The 21,580-nt window shown below is 40.1% G+C and overlaps 1 protein-coding gene and 1 long non-coding RNA gene across 2 annotated transcripts; both read left to right on the top strand.

Moving 5' to 3' along the window:
• The first annotated feature begins 165 nt into the window (after positions 1-165).
• Positions 166-2,183, top strand: LOC133424270 (uncharacterized). Its single transcript, XR_009770859.1, has 6 exons — positions 166-565; positions 652-753; positions 863-967; positions 1,204-1,274; positions 1,382-1,513; positions 1,944-2,183. It is a non-coding gene; the product is annotated as an uncharacterized LOC133424270 (long non-coding RNA).
• Positions 2,184-9,525: 7,342 nt separating this feature from the next.
• ascl1a (achaete-scute family bHLH transcription factor 1a) lies at positions 9,526-11,219 on the top strand. Its single transcript, XM_061714508.1, has 2 exons — positions 9,526-10,309; positions 10,404-11,219. The coding sequence occupies exon 1, from the start codon at positions 9,682-9,684 to the stop codon at positions 10,294-10,296; it is 615 nt and encodes a 204-aa protein (XP_061570492.1). The 5' UTR covers positions 9,526-9,681; the 3' UTR covers positions 10,297-10,309; positions 10,404-11,219.
• The last annotated feature ends 10,361 nt before the right edge of the window (positions 11,220-21,580 follow it).

Below are 21,580 nucleotides of genomic sequence, written 5' to 3'. Positions count from 1 at the left end.
ATGTGTCTTTAATAAAGTATGAATTGAATTGAATTGAATTGAATAATGATAATAATAATGCATGTATTGTTGTCATATGTTGTGTATAATATGTGCATGATATACCATATGCTATTTTTGGCTGCTTATAGCAGTCTTTCTATTGTATTATGTTTTAATTTTATGACATTCTTTGTTCACATTTTAGGTAATAGATGCCTATTTGCACATCTTCATTGAAAAGCACAAGGCAAGTAAGAATAACATGTTCCAGGTTAGCATATAGGGTCCATTATTAGTCCTGTTAGATGGAGACCTAAGGACTCACGCGCAGAGAAATGAGCTCTGATATGCAGGATTTAATGTTATACTATACTATACTACTTTTCTGTGCACTGGATTCTTATGGTATGTAGGTACCTATACAGTTTTTTTGCTAACCTGATTTCAGAAAGTACTGTTTTGCTTACAGAAATTTAAATTTAATTTTTTTAAAGATTGTCAACATCCCCAAGAAGGCCCTCATCCTTATTGATCCCTTTGGGAAAGAGGACTATTATTCAAGAAAAGTTCTCCACAACTAGAGGTAATCTGCACTACTCAAAATTAATGATTTACAATAAGAACTTGTATGGCTAAATGCTTAACTGTTTTTTATTCTGTGTTTCCCAGGAACTACCTTAAAAGGATGGAGAGAAGGGGCTGAGGCATGGCAGGTGGAGACACCACAATAAACAGCAGGATGCCAGTAGCTGCAGAGTTTTGGTTATGAAGGTATTAAATCATCATTTGGATAGCTGACTAGATAGATTATTACCAAATTAATGTCCTCTTCTTCCAACTTGGTGACTATGTGAATGTGGATAAAAACACTGCGTTTCAGTTTGCAGAAAACTTCATCACTGAGGAATCCACAGAGGTCGTCACCACAGCGGAGGCTTTGCATGAATACAGGAAGCAGATTGCCTGTAGCTGCTACAAAATCCGGGTCAGTGTAAAAATGCTTGGATAATCAGTTGCCACAATGTGGTAATTACAATGACTACTAGAACTACTGTTTTTTTACTGTACACATAATAAAGTGCACTTTTAAATACACATTTCATAATGGATGCTTGATATCTGTAGGTGCACATGCTACAAAATGTAGAAATGTAAGAACAACAGAGATGCCTACACTGCTGTCAATACACGCATAAAAAAGGGTTCTTTATTCTTTTCAAGGCGATGCAAAAGATTACTGCATAGTGTGCGCCCTGCTGGAGTGCGATCGACAGCACAGCATGATTGGAATGGTAAACATTTTTTATAAAAGAATTACGGTATAATTGTTTTATGTGAAATGACTTTATGAATGTTACATTTTTTAAATTGTATTGTTTCTGTTATGTTGTCTCACTAGGTGCAGTGTGGGACATGTCATCGGTGGGCCCATTTGGAATGCGCCAAATGGCCAATAAGATAACAAAAATCGCCTTTACAGATGAGGAGGTGGCGTCTGTCAAGGCCACATTTAAATGTGTTATCTGCAGAGGTGTGTAAGATAAAACATAAAAGAGGTTGTTTAAGATTTTGGCAAATTATTCTATTACAATAACCTCTATATCCAAATTGCGAATTTCCCCATTGTGGGACTAATGAAGGAATATCTTATCTTATCTTATCTTTAGTCACATGAGTAGGTTAATTTCCTGTAATTATCAGTATGTGTTGTTGTGTTCACTGAGCAGCTCACGTCTGTCCCACAGATTTTAAAACAACAGACTGATAATTAAAGTGTCTGTTGTACCTACTCATATAACAATAGGGATTAAGGGGATAGATGAATTCTTGTATTTTGAGGCATCCCTGCATGAATTTGTGTATTGTCTATGAAATATGTAATAAGCCCTGTAATGCAATAACGAGATTTCAGTTAATATTGACATGAAGATACTGATATACAATTTTCATCCTTCTTGCAGATCCAATGAAGGAGCCTGTAGTGGGCGCATGCTGCCGCAGCCTCATTGGTTGCAGAACATGTGTGGATGAGTGGGTGATTCATGAGCCCAGTTGCCCCAAATGCAGGGATGGGGAATTTCGGGTGAAAAGCTTCATCCTGACCGGCATTGAAGACACTCTGAATATTTTCAAAGACACTATTAGGGGATAAATAGTTTTTTCTTAAATTTTTTTGGTTCATAATAGTTCATGTTTTATTTGGTTGTTTGGTTAATTTTGTTAATCTGTTAAGTTTATCCGTGTTCATATTAATAAATTAGAATTTGTTTGCGCTCTTTTGTTTACTGAGTACTCTGTTTCCTGAGTGGTGTGTTTGGGTTGAAGTGCTAGTTGTATTGGTTTAACACATCCCACGCCCACATACTGTACATACAGTTTTGTTTAAACACATTCAAACCATTGAAATGATTCTCTACTTTGTCAATACACCTGCAACCTTTTGGATGTTTTCAAATTGGCAAAATGTAAGGTCACATTACAGGGTCGGACATATTAACGTTATGTCAGGGTGTATTTTACTGCAATCTGTAGCAATCCACGGGCCGGCCCAACTGTGAGGAGGACCACCGCATTATCCGTCCAGAGTCCTGGCGAAGAACAGACACCAAACTGAAGACCTAGCACTCTTGTATGGAGAGCCTGCTGGCATACAGTATGGCAGTATGGTATGGGACCTGCACTGAGGCCGCCAGGAAGAGACTTCAGGGGGGAATCAAAGCAGCACAGAAGATTGCTGGGTGGCCTCTCCCCTCCCTGTCGAACTTTGGCACCTCCCGCTGCCTCAGCAGGGCACAGAGTATCATTTAGGACGGACAGATCACATCTAGGTTCTGAAATGTTTGACCTGTTGCCCTCTGGCAGTTGCTACAGGTGCATCACAGCACTCACAAACAGACTTCAAAACAGTTTCTTCCCCAGAGAGCTATAATCACCCTCATCTCTAATATGCACTGACACAAATGTACACACACGTGCAATATATTGAACTGTGAATGCTGCTAAAATGATGTCTGAGTGAGGTTTATTGCTTTGTATTTGTGTTTTTGCACTTTAAAGCCGGCATAGATGCATAACGGTAATAAAGACTATTCTATTGTCGTCTATTCTGAGCAGCCTAGTCTGGCTTAAAAACGAGCACATACACAATGACAAAAACATATTACGCCTGTTTCAGACTCATTTACTAGACACACACAGACAATGTCGATCGATCCTCGTGCCCTGACACTGATCAGCTGTGTATCCCCTCTCTACCTGTCTACAATCCCCCGTCTACCGGTCTGTCTATAAACTATGCCATGTTTTTCCTTCCTCAGCATTGCAACATAACAAACTGTGATATGAATCAATCCGAAATAATGAGAGATTAATCAAGAAAACCTTGCAAATTCATGAAAAAAAAAATGTCATGGAAATGCTACTTCTGTAGCAGTAGCAGTCTAATACAACGTTGACCATTGTTAACGTGCATAAATGAAACTTCGGTAGGCTATCTCTGTGGAATCTGCCCCAGAGAGCGGCATCAGCCGTGGCATCTCTGTGGCAGCCTGATCAGCTGTATCACCTGTCTACCTGTCACTAATAATGACACACACCCACATTCATGCAAACACACAACAGTTGTAATCAGTACTCGAGTTGAGGGGGGATGAGGGGGGATGGCATCCCCCCCCTGAAATAAAAATGGTCCAAATCATCCCCCCTGTAAAACTGCCATCCCCCCTTTCCATCCCTTATGTCATTTCATCAATGAATGTGGTTTTACTGCTATTTCAACATTTAGAGTCATCACCAGAAAAATAACACCAGAAAAATAACTTTTTTGACAATTTTCACCTGTTTTGAGTAAATTTTCACATGAAATAAGTAGAAAAATCTGCCAGTGGGACAAGATTTATCTTCTCATTACAAGCAAAAAAATCTTGTTCCACTGGCAGATTTTTCTACTTATTCCAAGTGAAAATCTACTTGAAACAGGTGAAAATTGTTTTTTTTCCAGTGATGAGTCTTGTTTTAAGTGTAATGAGATTTTTTTTTACTAAAATGAGACATTTTAACAAGAAATAAGACAAATATTCTTGTTAAGATTTTGAGTTTATGCAGTGATCCATTTTACTTATCCTGTGAAGGACAGAGTCATATTGATAAGTTCAGAAAAGTGTTTTTTATTGTTGTGTTTTGATGTATTTGATGTAAGCCCAGTGGATATTTAAAGCTTACAGAAGGCTGCGTTTAACTGCTGCTATGTCATTCCTGCAGTATTTCTGCAGGTGTTTTGGTCAGTGCTATTATTTATAATATATTATATTATTTGTAATTAGCACAAATTATCTGTCCCCATATGATAAAATCCACCACCCCCCCCTGATTTTTTTTTACAACTCGAGTACTGATTGTAATGTTATGTTGTGACGTCGTGCTACTGTTAAACTGTAGCATTTTTGAGTGGACGTCCTCTGGAGTACATGGGAAAGCCGGCGGCGACCGCCGCTGTGGTCGCCATGGCAACGGAGCAAACTGTGGCAGCGACCATTAAACAATTTAAAACTATACAAACATCATAAAACAACTAAGCAACAGTATCATGCTCACAGGTTAAGTCTATAAAGCCATATAAGACTGTATACTAAGATATTATAAATATAATATGTACGAAAATAGTTTGTATTATTTTGACGGTATTACACTGTACTTCCGCTTCCGGTGTGTCCGCCGTCATATTCATACAAAAATGAAAAAAGGAATTTACAAAAACCAAATTTCGGCCGTTATTTGATTTGGTTGTTTGGTTTTTTGGTTTTTTCAGAAACCGTTTTTCCGTTTTGAATTTAAAAGGAAAAAACGAAAATGGGGGCGCTGTTTCTCTTTTTTCGTTTTTGGTTTTAATGGAAAAACGAATTATACTTTAATCCCCGGACCGTATTTGACAGTTTAGACCTGGTTTGAGTTGGAGGGATGAAAGTGAAAGTTTTGAGTTATTCGTTTTTTGTTCCTCTAACCTTTTCCATGTTTATATGTAAAAAAAAAAATACAGCTAAAGTCAGTATTCATATTCTGGGGTAATTTACTTTAAAAAGAAAAAAAGTAAATAATAAATAAATAAATAAATAAATAAATAAATAAATAAATAAATAAATAAATAAATAAATAAATAAATAAATAAATAAATATATTTATTACTAGATACTGAGATAGCTCATTCACATCTTCATAAAAAAAACTTTTAGGAAGCTTATAATGTGGAAAATAATCTTTTCATTTTCTTTAAGGTATTTGTAGTAGCCTAGATATTATACTGCGTTAATTAAATTCACCTGTTGTCGTATTTGTGTATCAGATATTGACATCAAGCAGTTTAAAAATGCAAACGTGCCAAAAGACATAAATGGGAGGTATTATATTTTACTATAACTTCCTCTAATCTTTATGCATCGATGGCAGGAAAATACTTGTTGAAATCTGTTCCATCAACCTAAAGATCCACTGACAATTTTTCCCATATGAATTGTACTTCTTGGATAAGCTTCATAAATTGCCTCAAAAACTAGACAAAGCATAAACAAATAAAAGGAGGTATGAATCCAAATATTTCCATATTAAATTTAATAATTTCTGTTGATAACAAAACTATTTCAAGCTTCCATAATATTTGAAGTTAAAAGTGTTGTTTTTTTTTTTTTTTTTTTTTAAAGCAGATAAAATGAGTGTAAAATTTAAAACAAATGCAGTGGTACATATTTTGCATTAGAGCAACCTCAGAGGCATATATGACTAAAAATAATCATGATAGTACATTTTAAGTTGTAATTGTCTGACCTGTTCAGTCATTTTCTATTTTTCATTTTATGTTGTTCTTTCAGGTTTCAGGTGTTTCAGGTTGCCAGTCTGCATTAGAATTTCCATGCCATGGTTGTTTCCATTACTGAACATAAAACTGAGCTCATCAACAGTGGCTTGTGGAGTCCTTCAGGGCTCAATTCATGGACTGCTGTTATTCAGCCTTTACATGATTCCTAAGGTTAAAATCACACATGACAACACAGACGACACTCAGATTTACTTGGCTCTTTCAACAAATGACTATGATCCATTAGATTCACTCCATCGGTGCTGAGAGCAGGTGACCAGCTGGATGCAATCGAACGTCATTCAAATAAACCAAGACAAGACAGAAATAGATTTAGCAACCAAAACAAAAGAATACAACTTTCTGCTCAGTTTGATTCCAGATGCATCAACACAAAAAAAAAAAAAAAAACAAGTTTAGAAATCTTGTACTTTAATTAATTAACTCAGACTTGAGCTTAGTAGCTTAATTAAGGTTGTATTAATTTATAGTTACGAGGGTTTATTTTAATTGAGAGTAAGCATTTCTTGTGTGAAGACAAGATTCCTCCTGCACCGTGATGTTGCCCGATCTATTTCTGCACAAGTGCAGCATTTTCTTTTCCATCTCTTTTTCGTTCATTTTGTCAAAGATTTGTTATCTTTTATTATCTTGGATTTTTGTTTTTGTTTCCCGTTTCTATTATCTATTGTTCTAAATCTCTGATTCTGTCGTTCTTGTCTTGCACTTTTAACTGCCTCTGTTTAAATGCGCTTAACATATACAGTTGCCTTGTCCAGCTTTGTCCACTGGAGGGCGGTGTTCTATTACAACTCCTCCCGTCAAGCAGCAAATACAGACAAAACTCACTCAACAGTCAGATAAACGTCTTCAACGTCACAAAGTTTTCATAAAGTGGGTTTTTCTTCCATCAACGACAAACAAAAATGACACCAAAATGATAAATTTAATATTTGTATAAATAATGTCGGTTTCATAGATCTAAAGTATTCAGGCTGTCTTTTTTTTCTTTTCAAGAAGCTTGTGTTCATTGAAAAACGCGCTCAACACGCGTTTTTTTTTTTTGGAAAAAGCGCTTTTAATGAGAAACAAATCGGAAAATAATCCCTCCATGACACACATTAGGATGGGCGCTTATGAGTTTTTGTTTTATTATTCACCCCCATAGTGAGTTCCCCCCAAGAAAAGGGGGGAAAAAGAAGTACAGAAAGTGGTTTAATGGAAACTTGGGCGCCCAGATGTCATATTAATTATTACACTCGGCTTTGACTGGAAAGCCCCTCGAGTAAAGTGAGCGCCCTCCCAGCCTCTGGATGATCGGCGGCGGCAGCGCGGAGAGAAAGTCCTCACAAAGCGCTAATTGGAGCCTGGAAGCGCACTGACAGGCCATGGATAGGTTTCAGAAAGCCTGGAGATGGCGAGGGGGCGCGGGGGGACGCTGAAAGGAACCCACGCCTCTTTTCTAAACTCTCTTGCTGGGCCAAAAGGGTGAAGCGCGGGGGAGGGGGAATGAAGAGAGGGGGGATAGAAAAGAAAGTATAGGTAGTGTATTTGTGGAGTCTGCGTGCGTGCACTGGCATTGGGGACTTCAGTGTAAGCTTGATTTTTTTTTATTTTTGTTTTGAATGCCACTGCCAACATCCAAAAAATTAACTCACAATTCATTACAATTCCCTCTGCAAGGTGCACTGATGTAGGGACACTGGAGAACAGTGCAGAAAGAAAGACGTGGAGAATAAAAAAATAATTTTGGTTTCTCGGTGTATTTTTTTTCTTTCTTTCAAAGGTCTTTTTATTAACGAAAAGTCAAGAATAAAACATTAACTTTACAGGAGGAAGATTTTTTCTTTTTCTCCCCTTTATCTGTCCCCACCCCACAACACACCTCGTTGCCCAAACATGGACAAACAACACCAGCTGACCATAAGAAATAAACACACCATTATGATATAAGAATCAAGCATAGCAAAGTTACAGACAATTGAATGAGTTAGAAAATAAATAAATAATTAAGTATAATTAAATAAACAAGTGCAAAAAAAAAGGGTAATAAAAAAACAAAAAGGGGAGAGGGGGGGGTCGAAGCTACTCCAAGACTACCGTTGTGGGTTTCTCAAAAATGCCAAGAAGGGGCGCCACAATCTGTAAAATGTATTCTCTGAACCTCGGATAGTATCTAATCTTCTCCAGATTCATGCACAGCATTATTTCTTTGAGCCAGTGTGAGACAGAAGGAGGTGCAGACTCCTTCCATTTAAGTGTGATACCTCGTCGAGCCAATAAGGAAGCAAAAGCCAGAACCCTGAGTTTAGCTTTGGGCAAATCCAAGTCTGGAGCAATTCCAAAAATGGCAGTCAGAGGATTTGGCTCAAGTGTATTTTTTTTAAAACAAAAGTTTTATTTTTAATTGGACACCTCTCGCCCACGCAAAGAAGCACACGCACAACCACTTGTAAATGCAGCTCGGTCCTGTTTTTAACACCCACCCCCCACCCTCAACCCCGAGAAAGACGTGTTTTAATCTTTCTCTATTCAGCGCGACAATAATCGATGGAACACGGCGCGTCCGCGCTACTGTAACCTCATCGGGTGTGTCCAATCCTGCACAAAGCCCCCCGCCAGAACTGATTCGGGGCCCCCTCTGCACATTTGCGCCTCGGCGTTCCGCCTGTTGCGGGCTGATGATGCGCTTCATCCAAAGTGGAAAATTCGGACTCTGACGCACAATAATCTTTTAAACGCGCGGCATTCAGGCGCGTCTGAACTCTAGGGAGTAAAAAAGTAGACGGGGTCGAGCTGAGATGACAGAGAGAAGCTGATTTAGACGCCACAAAGTGAGACGTGAGAGGTGTTTTTTTTTTTTTTTTTTTTTTTTTAATATCTTTTTATTTCACAATAATTTTCACAATTCACATTTTCACATGCATGATTTCTATTATACCCACATTCCTACTCTCCCCATAATTACCCTAGGGGGAAAAAAAACATACATTAAGGGAGAACAAAATTAAATAAATATTAAAAAAAATAATAAATAAATAAATAAATAAATAAATATATATAATGGCAGCAACAGCGATATCAAACTATATATATATATATATATCCATATATACATACAAACAGAGAGAGGTGGTTGAGGTAAATCTGGACGGGCCGCCTCCAGGTGAGCTGTCTATCAGCACCACGACACACACATCTGAAAATCATCCTGAGCTATGCAGGATGCAATATCTTCCACGCTGAAGTATGAGGACACTTTTTGAACATAATAGCAACAATAAACACCTTTTTTGCATTCAAAGTTCAACATTTACTTCTGTTTTATTTTTAAAGTCGGCCAACTATCCTTCATTTAAATTGTTATTAAAGTTTTACGCATGAACACAACTAATTTGTTGTGAATAAAACATCATAAACTTTGGTGCAAACATTTCAGTCCTTTGTGCCGCAGCACCTACTGACACACGTGATAAATAGCAAAACAAAAGAAAAAAGAAAAACCCCCTCACCACTGACTGTTTGTTTAGTGCTTGAAGTGGCACGCGTCCGGCGCGCGCACCGCACCGGTACCGGCGCGCGCAGGAGCCCAAGGTGAACCCACGCGCAGGGGGCGTGGCCATCCCCGCATCCATCCAGCCCCGCATCCATCAAGCCTGTTGAAAAGCAGTGGCGTCTTTCTTGCAGGAGTCACTTCAGCTTCCAGACGCACGCAGCCAGCGGACTCGCCCCCACTGAAGTAAACGTGCCACCACGTGAACGGCACGAGCAGGACGCACCGCCTGGACACTTGTCTATAAGTTTGTCTGCGGGCTATTGTTTCTTTCATATTACTGGGAATAGACCTCGAAATGGAAATGAGCGTGAGCCAACAGCAGCTGCTGCCGCCCGCCTGCTTCTTCTCCTCCGCCGCGGCGGCGCAGAGTCTCCAGCTGAGCCCCGGCAGCAGCAGCAGCAGCAGCGGCTGCAGCAGCAACAGCCAGTGCGCAGGGAAGTCTGCGTCCAAGCAGCCAAAGAGGCAGCGCTCCTCCTCCCCGGAGCTGCTCAGGTGCAAGAGGAGGCTGAACTTCGCGGGATTCGGCTACACGCTGCCCCAGCAGCAGCCCCACGCCGTGGCGCGCAGGAACGAGCGGGAGCGCAACCGGGTGAAGCTGGTGAACAACGGCTTCGCCACCCTGCGGGAACACGTCCCCAACGGGGCGGCCAACAAGAAGATGAGCAAGGTGGAGACGCTGCGCTCCGCCGTGGAGTACATCCGCGCGCTGCAGCAGCTGCTGGACGAGCACGACGCGGTCAGCGCAGCGTTCCAGTCCGGCGTCCTGTCGCCGTCCATGTCGCAGGGATACTCCGCGGACATGAATTCCATGGCGGGCTCGCCCGTGTCCTCCTACTCCTCCGACGAGGGCTCGTACGACCCGCTCAGTCCGGAGGAGCAGGAGCTGCTGGACTTCACCAACTGGTTCTGAGCATCTGTGTGAGGTAAGAGCTGAGTCCAATACGCGCATGTTTCTCAACCTTTCCCAATTGAGATGAACACTTCTAACCATGCATCCTCTCTCCTCTTTCCCCACAGACAGAAGGATCAACTCAGTACCTGTATCCTGCGCTTGGGATGGTCCAGGAGGATGCTCGGGTGGACAGAATAACACCTACAGTCCTACAGAATCCCGAGCCCTCCCAGACTGACAGAAAAGGCCTTAAGGTCCTGAAAACTTGAAGGAAATCAGGACAGAGATCTGCGCCAAAGGACTGAAGCAAGACTGTTTTTTCCGACAGCGTGGGAATCTCTGCTTCTTTGCATCTGTTCAAGATAAACAACAATCCCTAAAGTGAATTCCTGCTCTCTGGCAGCACATTAAAAAAATACTTTATTTAAGACTTAATCTATGCTACTCCAATCACTCAACACCATCCCTTTGGCAGACCTCTCAGAATTCAGAAAATGCTTCCAAGTCGTCGATTTATTCTATTAAATTCTATATCAAAACGCTTTTTTAAATATATTAAGATATTTTTGTATGTAAGAGATTTATAGATGTTTTGTACACATTCTTTTGTATATATTTTGTCTCTATATTGCGGAGTTGCTTTTATTACCTCTTGCCTATGTAGACGTGTAGTCTATTATTCTCTGGCTCTTCTGTTCATGAGGTTTCCAGGAGTTTGATACTCTGGCGTTTGACTCTAGCACCGATGTGTCTTATTTAATAGCAAATGTTATTGCATTTTTTTCATGTCACAATGATCAAAAACGTATGCAGCTATTGTCCAAACAGAGTGCAATAGCCTTGCATTGTATCTTTATACAGCCAGCTATATTGAGAAATAAGAAGTCTTATAACCATATTTTTTACTCTGTAGTCCATGAATAAAATGAGATGCTACTGAATCATACTCTATTTTCCTTCTTTTTGTGTGGGGGTGGGGTGTCTTTAAAGTGGTCAAAGTGTGGTTGGTAAGTTTATTACTAAGATAAAAATCACCAACAGATCAGCGTTGCATTCTTTATCACGATGCGGTCACTTTTTACGCACGGAGTATTATGTTACTCTTTCTTTATAACTCATCACAGTGACTCAGTAAAGACTTCAACCACAGATCCAACACCCAACTTTTACTTGTCCATCTCAGTTTTGTGCTTTTATTCTTCTAGACAGCCTTAACAACGCAAGAGAGCTTTGTCTTTACGCAGCTGGAAAACTAGCGCAAAAAGCACAACTTCTCCTCGTTTGAAAGTGAATTCGGCATCTTGTTCTGTTAAACAATTCGATTCTAAACATGATAAAGAAGTGACAATTATTTTAAAACAAAGAGGAAACTATGTAACTCCCAATGATGCCCAAATTGGACTTTTCAAGACACACAAGTCATTTTTACGCACAAAAGATGGAAAAAGGTTCAGACTTGGCGTTTTATATTCAAGGGTCAAAGTAAAGATTAAGAGTTCTTTTTTTCTATTCTATTCAATTTTAAACATGATACAGTAGTGAAAATTATTTTAAAACAAAGAGGAAACTATGTAACTCCCAATGATGCCTAAATTGGACTTTTCAAGACACACAAGTCATTTTTACGCACAAAAGATGGAAAAAGCTTCAGACTTAGCGTTTTATGATACGAAACTATTCAAAAGTCAAAGTAAAGATTAAGAGTTGTTTTCTTCTGGACGTGTTAAAGCAGAGGCCGGCCTGGATGCCGGTGGTCAGCAGCAGCGGGCCGGGAGGTGCAGCACGCGCCGGGCAGGTAGCGGAGCTGCAGCGGCGCGTGGCTGCAGGAATGACTGAATGGCTCTGGATGGAGGTCGAGTGGCGGCGCAGGCTGAGCTGCTGGTGGCGTGTGCCTCCTCCCGACAGCTGCAGGCGCCCTTCACACAGCAGCCGCCACCTGGGAAGCAGAGAATGTGCTCCAGGCAGTGTTTGCTCAAACGAAACTGACGTTTTCTTGGATTTTAGCGTAATTGCAAATAACAAAAACACTGTGGTGAGAAATAAAAAATGACTCAGACTCTAAAAGCATTCAGTTTACAGAAAGACTCTGGAAAAGGTAAACTTGTGTTCAGGGTTTATGGAGGTTCGTGGGATAATTGCGCGGCTGAATGACTTACAAGAAAGTTTTAAGATGGCAAAAATTAGAGATAATTTATTTACCTTTTCAAAACAACATTCATGAGGTTACGATTTTTTTATGCAAGTTCAAGACATCACTCTTCCACGAGTTTAGCTCTCTAAACAGAAGTCAAGTTTTTAAGATTCACAGTTTCACATATAGTCACATTTACATAGTTCAAAAAATAAAAATAAAAAGGAAAATTACCTCCTGTGATGGAATCATAAAGTGGTGCATGCTTATGTCTAATTTCTGTGTTTTGCTATAAAAGTGATGCACAACTAGAATCTTTTCACTAGTGAGGGAAAGAAAATGCCATCAGAGCTAAGGACAATTATGCTCAAGACTCCTAAGCCCACATATCCCACAAGGAAACTGTACTTTCCAGCTTTGCTGTCAGTCACAGCTGCTATGGGTTAAAAGTTATGTTGGTATCAAGTGTCCTGAACATTTCCTTATACATGATAACAGTAGAAGCAAAAAAAAAGTGACAACCCACTGTAAGCACAAAGACAAATGTCACCATTACACCTTTTCTTGTGACAGAGAAAACTGGAGGAATAGTCAAACTCTGGGTTTGTAAAGAAAAAAAGAGAAGTGTTTTATACCTATTTCAAAAAATCTAAAATGCCCAAGTGTCCCTTTTCTAGCTTAGACAGGTTCTGATTCTGCAGTGTATGAGCTGTGCTGGTTTCACAATAAAACTTCCAAAACTGTATCATGTTTTCTCAACTCCATTCAGAGCCATCTTTGATTTTTTCCTGAATGTCACTGCTCCTCGTGGCACACTGTCCTGCATGTTTTAGGTGCTGCTCTGCTCCAACTCACATGGCTCAAATTAGCGGACTGGATCAAGCTGAAGGTGATCCAGTCATTTGAATCTGGCAGGTCGGATCAGAGCAACAGCTAAAACAAGCACGACAGTGTGGCACAGAATGAAGAAAGAAGGGGTTGTGAGAGGCATTTGTGTCCTACAGAAGAAGAGGCCGTGAGTTCTATGCCCATCACACACACCGTTTTCTATGGTAGCGCAATTACGATATAAAAAAACCCTTTTATAAGGGTAATATTTTAGGTATATTTTAATGTCATTTGTGTAAAAACTTGATAAAAATCATCTTATCGTATTGTGTTAGTATGAGGAAAAGCAGCTTAGCTGTTTATCATTGTGCCATGATTTATTTGACAAATATAAACCTCCTCCAAAAACTAAAAATAATAAAAATAAATATAAAATAAAAAAAAAACAACAGGAGGATTTAAGAGGACAAGTTGCAGTCAGGTGCTTCTAATCACCAGTCCCTGATAAACCGATCAACAGACCAAATAAACATTTTGGCAATATGCTGTCCTGGAGCGCCCAAGTGTCTGTTCACACAATGCCAAAAGGGAAAGACTTAAGCAATTGTTTTTGATAAACAGCATTTGCAAGAAGGACTTGGCTGCAGCCTCTGTAGAAACTGTGGCTCCAATGACCTCAACTCTGGACCGGAACCCTGTGTCCTTCAGCCAGTGGAGCCGCTTTCCCTGAAATCTAACCCAAACCACTCAGGAGGTCATATGGTTCCGGTCTAGAGTGGAGGCCAGTGGAGCTTCTGCAGCTAGGTGCTCTTGGTTGTTGCTGCACATCAAACTGGAAAGGGTTAAAAAAACTATTTCCAAATAATTTGGAGCTCATCCTTCTATAGACAGCCACCAACCTTCCCAAGATATGGTGCCAACTTTTGTTATGTTTTGTGATGCTATGTTTTTGTTCCTCTGAGGTTGTATTTGGCCCAAGACCCACTGTGATTAGATGGTTTTATTATGTTTTATTCACAAAACTGATTAACCACCAGTTGAGAGCTGGGTGTTTTTTGTTCTGGCTCCAGCACACGTTGAGGTGTCCTTAGGAAAGACCTCTGTTTGTGGAGAAAAAGTGCTGCATACTGCATAACCAAAATTAAGTTCCAAGTCACTGTGTGAATGGGGACCACTAACAAACACAATACACAATTTTAATTCAGCATGACATGACATTTTAACAAGATTTAACCAACATTTACTGGATAAAAGCCAACAGAAATGGAACAACAATAGCCAAGCTCTTAGAAGTTGTGAATACTGTGAATATTGATGGAAATTACTTATACTGCTGGAAAAATAAACAGCAATCATTTTCTTCTGATTAATGGTGGGCAGCATAGTGTTTTAAGGAGGGAGTGGTGTAAATAGAAAGATATAGTGACGTCAATAATGTTGCTTTTGGATTATTTTTATTCAGTAGAGCAGTTTGAGCTACTTTAAGTCCAAACTGCAGAATTTCTGACTGTATATAGAGCAAATTATATTTTAACAATACACAACTGTGTTAGAGCGGACACATTCCAATAATATATTATCTAATATATTTAAGGTTATGTTTTCAGTTATATGTCATTAAAAACTGTAGGACGGCTAAAGCGTTTCAGTAAAAGTCATTATTACAGATTATGTGTAGCACCGAGGTTGTAGTATCTGCCAAATATCTGTTTCAGCTCCTAAGAACAATGACAGAGTCCTGAAAGAAGCTGAGGGGAGGACTCGGACACAGGGAGTCCAAATTATTTGTGTAAAGAGTTGTTTTTACAGCAGTCGTGACAGTTTTCTCTTGTCTGCGCGGACTCTACACGACAACACATGCTGCTTACAGGACGTTCCCGCTCCAACAGTGCAGCTCTGCTGCCTGTCAGGACCCATTATGTTTCCCTCTAAGGCGGTCTGTCAAGCATGCACAAAAGGCAGAAGAGCATGGCCTTATCTAATTAGCAACGCTGGCACAAAACAATAGCTGCAGCTACATTAGTTCTGTGTCTTGAATGTCCTTCATCAGTGTTAATTACGCTGGATGGAATGAGATATAACAGTCCACGTCTTTGCTACTAAAATGTTGTTTAGCTGCAGAACAACAGGCACTTGTTGCATCAGAAAATTTACAGGAACCCCACTTTGGAAGTGCCAAGTCCGAGTTTTGATCCAGTATGACACCACATGCACAGAAACACTTTTCTTTTGTCAGACCAAAGCACCATCTTCCACAGTGGACACAGAGCTTTGGGATCTTGAGAGTACATGTAGGTTTTAGATGGACAGAGGATGTGGGAAGATACCACTTGTTCACCGATTAAGTAATTTCCACGACAAAATCACGTTTTGCTTTAAAACGTCATCACCTCAATATATTTTTTTCCACCTAATTCCATATAAATTCCTCCAGATGCATCCATCATTACCAGCTCTACATTGTTCCAGTTTCACCTTTTACTGTAATTAGATACGGACCTGAAATGCAGGTATGGATGTAGAAATTAGGATGATAAAATAAAACATAAACAAACTCAAAAAACTTTGGGACATATAATCCACAATGAAACAAAAATAAAAAACTATGTGAATTCTCTCCACTCACTCATATATTTGACTTAACTGAACATAATCGTACTAACTGACAAAGTTATGCATTGACCAGCTGATAAAGTTGTATTTATTGTAGTAAACAGTAATGTTGCCATAGAAACCCATCGCTGAATACTTGTTGAAAGAGGCTCTTAACTAAACTTGCAACCTCATATTCAGGGTTTGAGGGTCAGCTGGAGTAAATGTCAACCGTCTTTGGAGGAAAATTATGGGTCCTTGTTATTTGTTATCATGTTGTAAAAACTACAACTGATGCTGATGCACTGTCATGTACTGCACTTACTAGATCAGGTTAAAGTGACGATTAGTCTGCTCTTATCTGAGTCTTCAGCATCCTTCTGGTTGTCTTTGTAGTTCTCTGTTAGACTTGATGAGGAAGCTACATGCATTTAACTGCAACAAATTCATGTGAAGTCACTTAACCCTTGTGCTGTCGTCGGGTCAAGGAAGGAGGAAGGGAAGAAGGGAGGAAAGAAGGAAGGAAGAAAGGGAGAAAAGAAGGAAGGAAGGGAGAAAAGAAGGAAGGAAGGAAAGAAGGAAGGAAGGGAGAAAAGAAGGAAGGAAGGAAAGAAGGAAGGAAGGGAGAAAAGAAGGAAGGAAGGAAAGAAGGAAGGAAGGGAGAAAAGAAGGAAGGAAGGAAAGAAGGAAGGAAGGGAGAAAAGAAGGAAGGAAGGAAAGAAGGAAGGAAGGGAGAAAAGAAGGAAGGAAGGGAGAAAGAAAAGAAAGAAGGAAAGGAGAAAAGAAGTAAGGAAGGAAGGAAGAAAAGAAGGAAAGAAGGGAGAAAGAAGGAAGGAAGGAAAGAAGGGAGGAAGGGAGAAAAGAAGGGAGAAAAGGAAGGAAGGAAGGAAAGAAGGGAGGAAGGGAAAAAGAAGGAAGGGAAGAAAGAAGGAAGGAAGGAAGAAAGGAGAAAAGAAGGAAAGAAGGAAGGAAGGAAGTAGGAAAGAAGGGAGAAAAGATGGAAGGAAGGGAGAAAGGAAGGAAAGGAGGGAGGAAGGAAGGAAGGAAGGAAGGAAGGGAGGGAGGAAGGAATGGAGAAAAGGAAAGAAAGAATGGAGAAAATAAGGAAAGAAGGAAGGAAAAGCAAAGAAGGTAATAAAGGAACGAATGATGAAAGGGAGGTAGGAAGAAAAAGGAGTAAAAGAGGGTAAAAAAGGAGGAAAAGAGGAAAGGAAGAAGGAAGGAGAGAGCATGGCAGGAGAAGAGAAGGATAGAAGAATTGGGTCATTTTGACCCAAAGACAGTACAAGGGTTAAGTTGACCAGAACCTCCATCAATATTGAAACTTCAAATATGAACCATGGCTGTAAAAGAAACCAGGACATGTTCACTTTCATTCATCTTTACAAAAGTTTCAGGTTGGATGGTTTTGCAGGAAGCCGAGCCCCACAGAGCAGCGTCTGAGCTCAGCAGTGGTTGGAGTCATCCAGCGGGTTGGAGATGACTGACTGGTGGATGAGCATGAAGAGGGGCAGGTGGGCCAGGAAGTCCAGCAGGTCGAACGGGGGGACGTGCTCCAGCTTCAGTCTGATGGCCGCTTCCTGTTCCAGATGGATCCCCCCGACCTTCAGCTCCAGCAGGAGCTGCTCGCCGCTGATGACGCCCTGCTGAGCCCCTGCATCGTCGTGCTGCTCCTCCAGCAGGAACAGGAACATTTGCTGCAGAAATCAGGAGCCATGTATGAAGGCCTCTGGTCTACATGGTTTTATGCATTCATTTGTCCTCAAATTTGATCTAAGCAGAGCTGGGTAGAGTAGCCAAAAATTGTACTCAAGTAAAAGTACTGTTACTTCAGAATAATATGACTCAAGTAGAAGTAAAAAGTAGTCATCCAAATAATTACTTGAGTAAAAGTAAAAAAGTACTTGGTGAAAGAACTACTCAAGTACTGAGTAACTGTTGAGTAACGTCTGATTTATTTTTTTAACACAACCATTCAAACAGACAAAAGTACAAAATAATCATCGTCAGGCAAATTAAATCAATAAAATAATAAAATAAATTAAAATGAATAGAAAATAGCTTAAATTAAAATAATCTTAAAGTAAATTCAAGTACTTTAATAAATAAAATAATAACAGAATAAAAAAATAAATTAAGCACAAGTAGCACAAAATTTCAAGCCTTTGTGCTTTTCTTTTTTTAAGCAGGCTCCGCAGGCAGAACTAGAACAAGCCCATGAACTCATATAAACTCTGTATGTGTGTGTGTTTGAGTTTGTGTATATGTGACAAAACATGCAAAAACAAACATTTTTCCCAAAGAATCACTCAGTGATGTCATGAGATTGACGCGTACGCGGAGGGGATAAAAGAAAAGTAACAGCTCAACGTAGCCTAATGTAGCGGAGTAAGAGTAACAGTTTCTTCTTCACAAATCTACTCAAGTAAAAGTAAAAAGTATAGTGATTCAAAACTACTCCTAAAAGTACAACATTTCCCAAAACACACTCAAGTAAATGTAACGGAGTAAATGTAACTCGTTACTACCCAACTCTGGATCTAAGTCACAAAAAAAGTTTTTTAAGATGATAATCAACAAAAAATATTAGCACAAAAACATTAATGTATTGGGAGGAATATCCGTTTTGTGTGGCACAAAGAGTGGAGCTCACCAACATCACATCGTCTCAAGAGTCAAGTATGGTGGAGGTACCGTCATGATTTGGACGTGCTTTGCTGCCTCAGGGCCTGGACCACTTGGCATCATCGAGGCTAAAATTAATTCCTGTGTTTTCTCAAAATATCTAACAGAATAATGTCAGGAGTGGTGGACAAAGTGGATTTAGAAAAATAAAATCCACCTTTTGAAGTGACCAACTCACATCCCAGACCTTTAACTCATCATGTGAATTTCCATTAGTGGGGGCTCCAGGTAGTTTCTCAATCATTGGTGCATGTTTCTATTGAGGAGGAACCACAGGAACCATGTTCCTGCCGTGGGGATGGTAGTCAGAGCAGCCCTGGGACACTGTTGGGTGAGGAGGATGTGTTTACATGATGTCATTGGATTGGCAGGACATAATGTTGCTCAGCTGTTTCAATGTCCCCTTCCAGTAGTGGACCCTCCCCCGTCCATCCCTGCAAATGTAGACACTGAGGAGGAGGCTGGCCCTATTATAGGTCCTGCCTTCTAGGCTTTACCCCAGACCCTCACTAACCTGCCCATAGAGATGCTGTGGATTGACCTCAGGAGAGTTTTTCCACACCTGACTTCCTACAAATGTCCCTGAGCTGAAGCAGTTCTGTGTGAAGCAATCACCAAAAGTTCCTCTTGAATGTTGTGCAGGTTCAATCCGAGGATAATAAAAAAATGAAGATATGGTCCCATTTTTAGCATCAATGCAGAAAACCAATGAATTTCAAAAGGTAAATACCGTATTTTCTGGACTATAAGCCGCTACTTTTTTCATAGGTTTTCAACCATGCGGCTTATACAAAGGTGCGGCTATTCTGTGGATTTTTCTTCCACCGCTCAGGGCGCTCTAACCGGAATTAGAATAAAAACTAAGACAAAATAAATGCAAAGAAGTTTTAATCAGTCGTTTTAATCAGCAAAGTTGCTGCCGTGTTAAAAGACACTGTTAGGAAAGGATCTATTTAGGTACAAACATGTACATCATTTACAGTTCAAAATGGTTCTGTACATGTAGTAAATGTCTAATCTAACAATATAAATATCTGCGGCTTGCATATCTTTTTTTTTTTTTTAAATAGAGCGGATGCGGCTTGTATGCAGGTGCGGCTTGTATATCTTTTTTTTATTATTTTTTTTAAAATAGAGCGGATGCGGCTTATATGCAGGTGCGGCTTATAGTCCAGAAAATACAGTACTTTTTCTTGTCACACGCCTTTATTTGTTAATTTGTTTGAAAAGCAGCTCTGATAAAGCACCCCTGCAGCAGAGGTGGTGACGAAGGCGCTTGCTTAAGCTTCTGGTGGTACTGGGACAAGTTCTTGACCAGACCCTCGTCAATCTGTACAAAAATGGACTTCCAACAGGGAAAACTGGACCTGCTCTCAGCACGTGTGTGAACCTGTGGGAGTATGTTCATGGTGGACTGCACGGTATTGTGCGGCACAGCCTCAGATTACCACAGTCTTGTTCCAGCGCACCTGTTTGCACAGTTAATGCAGTCTAGGTAATAATTGTTGGGGGTGGCGGTGTGGGGGTGGGGGGAGGGGGTAGGGAGGGGCTTGGAATAATCCTTCTGGCAATTAGCCCACTCCCCCCCCACCGACAGCCTCTCCAGTTAACAACCCTATCCCTAACAACTCTGTAATTACGCAGCCTCCCCTACCTGGCCAGGGGCTCGGTTTCCACACCTACCGGCTTTCATGTTCCCCCCTGCCTTTCAGCGGCCCGGCACCTCCTCGCATGAACGTGGGCCGGGCCGGCCTGCGAGCAGCCAGCTGGTAGGCCAGGCCCGGTCCATCTGAGATGAGCCGTGTGTGTCTGGGGCTGATTACAGGGCTCGGCGGAGTGGACGGCGTGTTCATTGCCGGGCACTTTAATGAGATTAAGGCCAGTTCTAATCTATGAAAAGGGAAAAGCGCCCCTCTCTCTTTCTCCCTCTGGCTTGCTTCCCTCATTTCTATGCATGAGGGCTGAGTGCCTCTCTTGGAAAAAAAAAAAGAAGAAAAAAAAAGCCTGATGTATAAAGCGTGCTTTGGAATCGCTCTTCAAAGAATTTGCCAGTATTCATTTCATTATAATTACACCTGCAGAGCGATGACAGAGAGGTGGAGACAGTGTTTGTGACGTGAATGTCATAAATGCGAGCGCAAATCAGATGCAGCGAGGCAGTTAAGTGGACCTTGTGTAAACAAATTCAAGAGTGCAAACATGTGGAGGGGAGGCGTTTGCTGGGATATTACCTTAGCTTTGAAGAGCCTCGCTTCAAGGGAACGGAAGTCCATGTTGGTGATCATTGAACGCATAAACTCACTGTAAGAAAAGGAAAGAAAGGACCATGAACTGGTGAAAGGAGCTTTGGACATAAAGCATGAGGTTTAATTTCATACAAGAAAATTACAAGCAAGAATGTGGAGCAGAGGTCGAGATACCTTGACTTTTGAGCCACTTTAGACTTTAAATCTAACTTTTTTGTCTAATTTGAGTCGTTTCCTTAAACCAGGGGTCGGCAACCCAAAATGTTGAAAGAGCCATATTGGACCAAAAACACAAAAAACTAATGTCTGGAGCCGCAAAAAATGAAGTCTTGTATCAGCCTTAGAATGAAGACAACATATGCTGCATGTTTCTATATTAGTTATAACTGGGGGAAGATTTTTTTTCATTATGCACTTCGAGAAAAAAATCTAAATGTTGAGAAAAAAGTCTAAATGTCGAGATTAATGTTGAAGTACAATCTTGAAAAAAAAAGTCAAAATGTCGAGAAAAAAGTTGATATTTCGAGAAAAAAGTGGAAATGTCAACATTAATGTTGAAGTACAATCTTGAGATAAAAGTCTAAATGTCAAGAAAAAAGTCTAAATGTTGAGGAAAAAAGTCAAAATTTCGAGAAAAAGTTGAAATGTCGAGATTAAAAAGGAAAGCAAAAAGGAAAACAAAGGAAAAAGAGAAGAAAAAATAAATAAAAAGAGAAAAAAAGAAAAAAAGAAAAAGGAAGAAAAAAAGAGAAAAAAGGAAAATAAAAAAAAAGAAGAAAAAAGAAATAAAAAGAGAAAAAAAGAAAAAATGGAAAAAATA

This window comes from Cololabis saira, chromosome 23 (genome assembly GCF_033807715.1).
Source record: "Cololabis saira isolate AMF1-May2022 chromosome 23, fColSai1.1, whole genome shotgun sequence".
Taxonomy (NCBI): Eukaryota; Metazoa; Chordata; class Actinopteri; order Beloniformes; family Belonidae; genus Cololabis; species Cololabis saira.
Note: the sequence above shows the minus strand (reverse complement) of the source record. Positions and strands in the feature narration are given on the sequence as shown.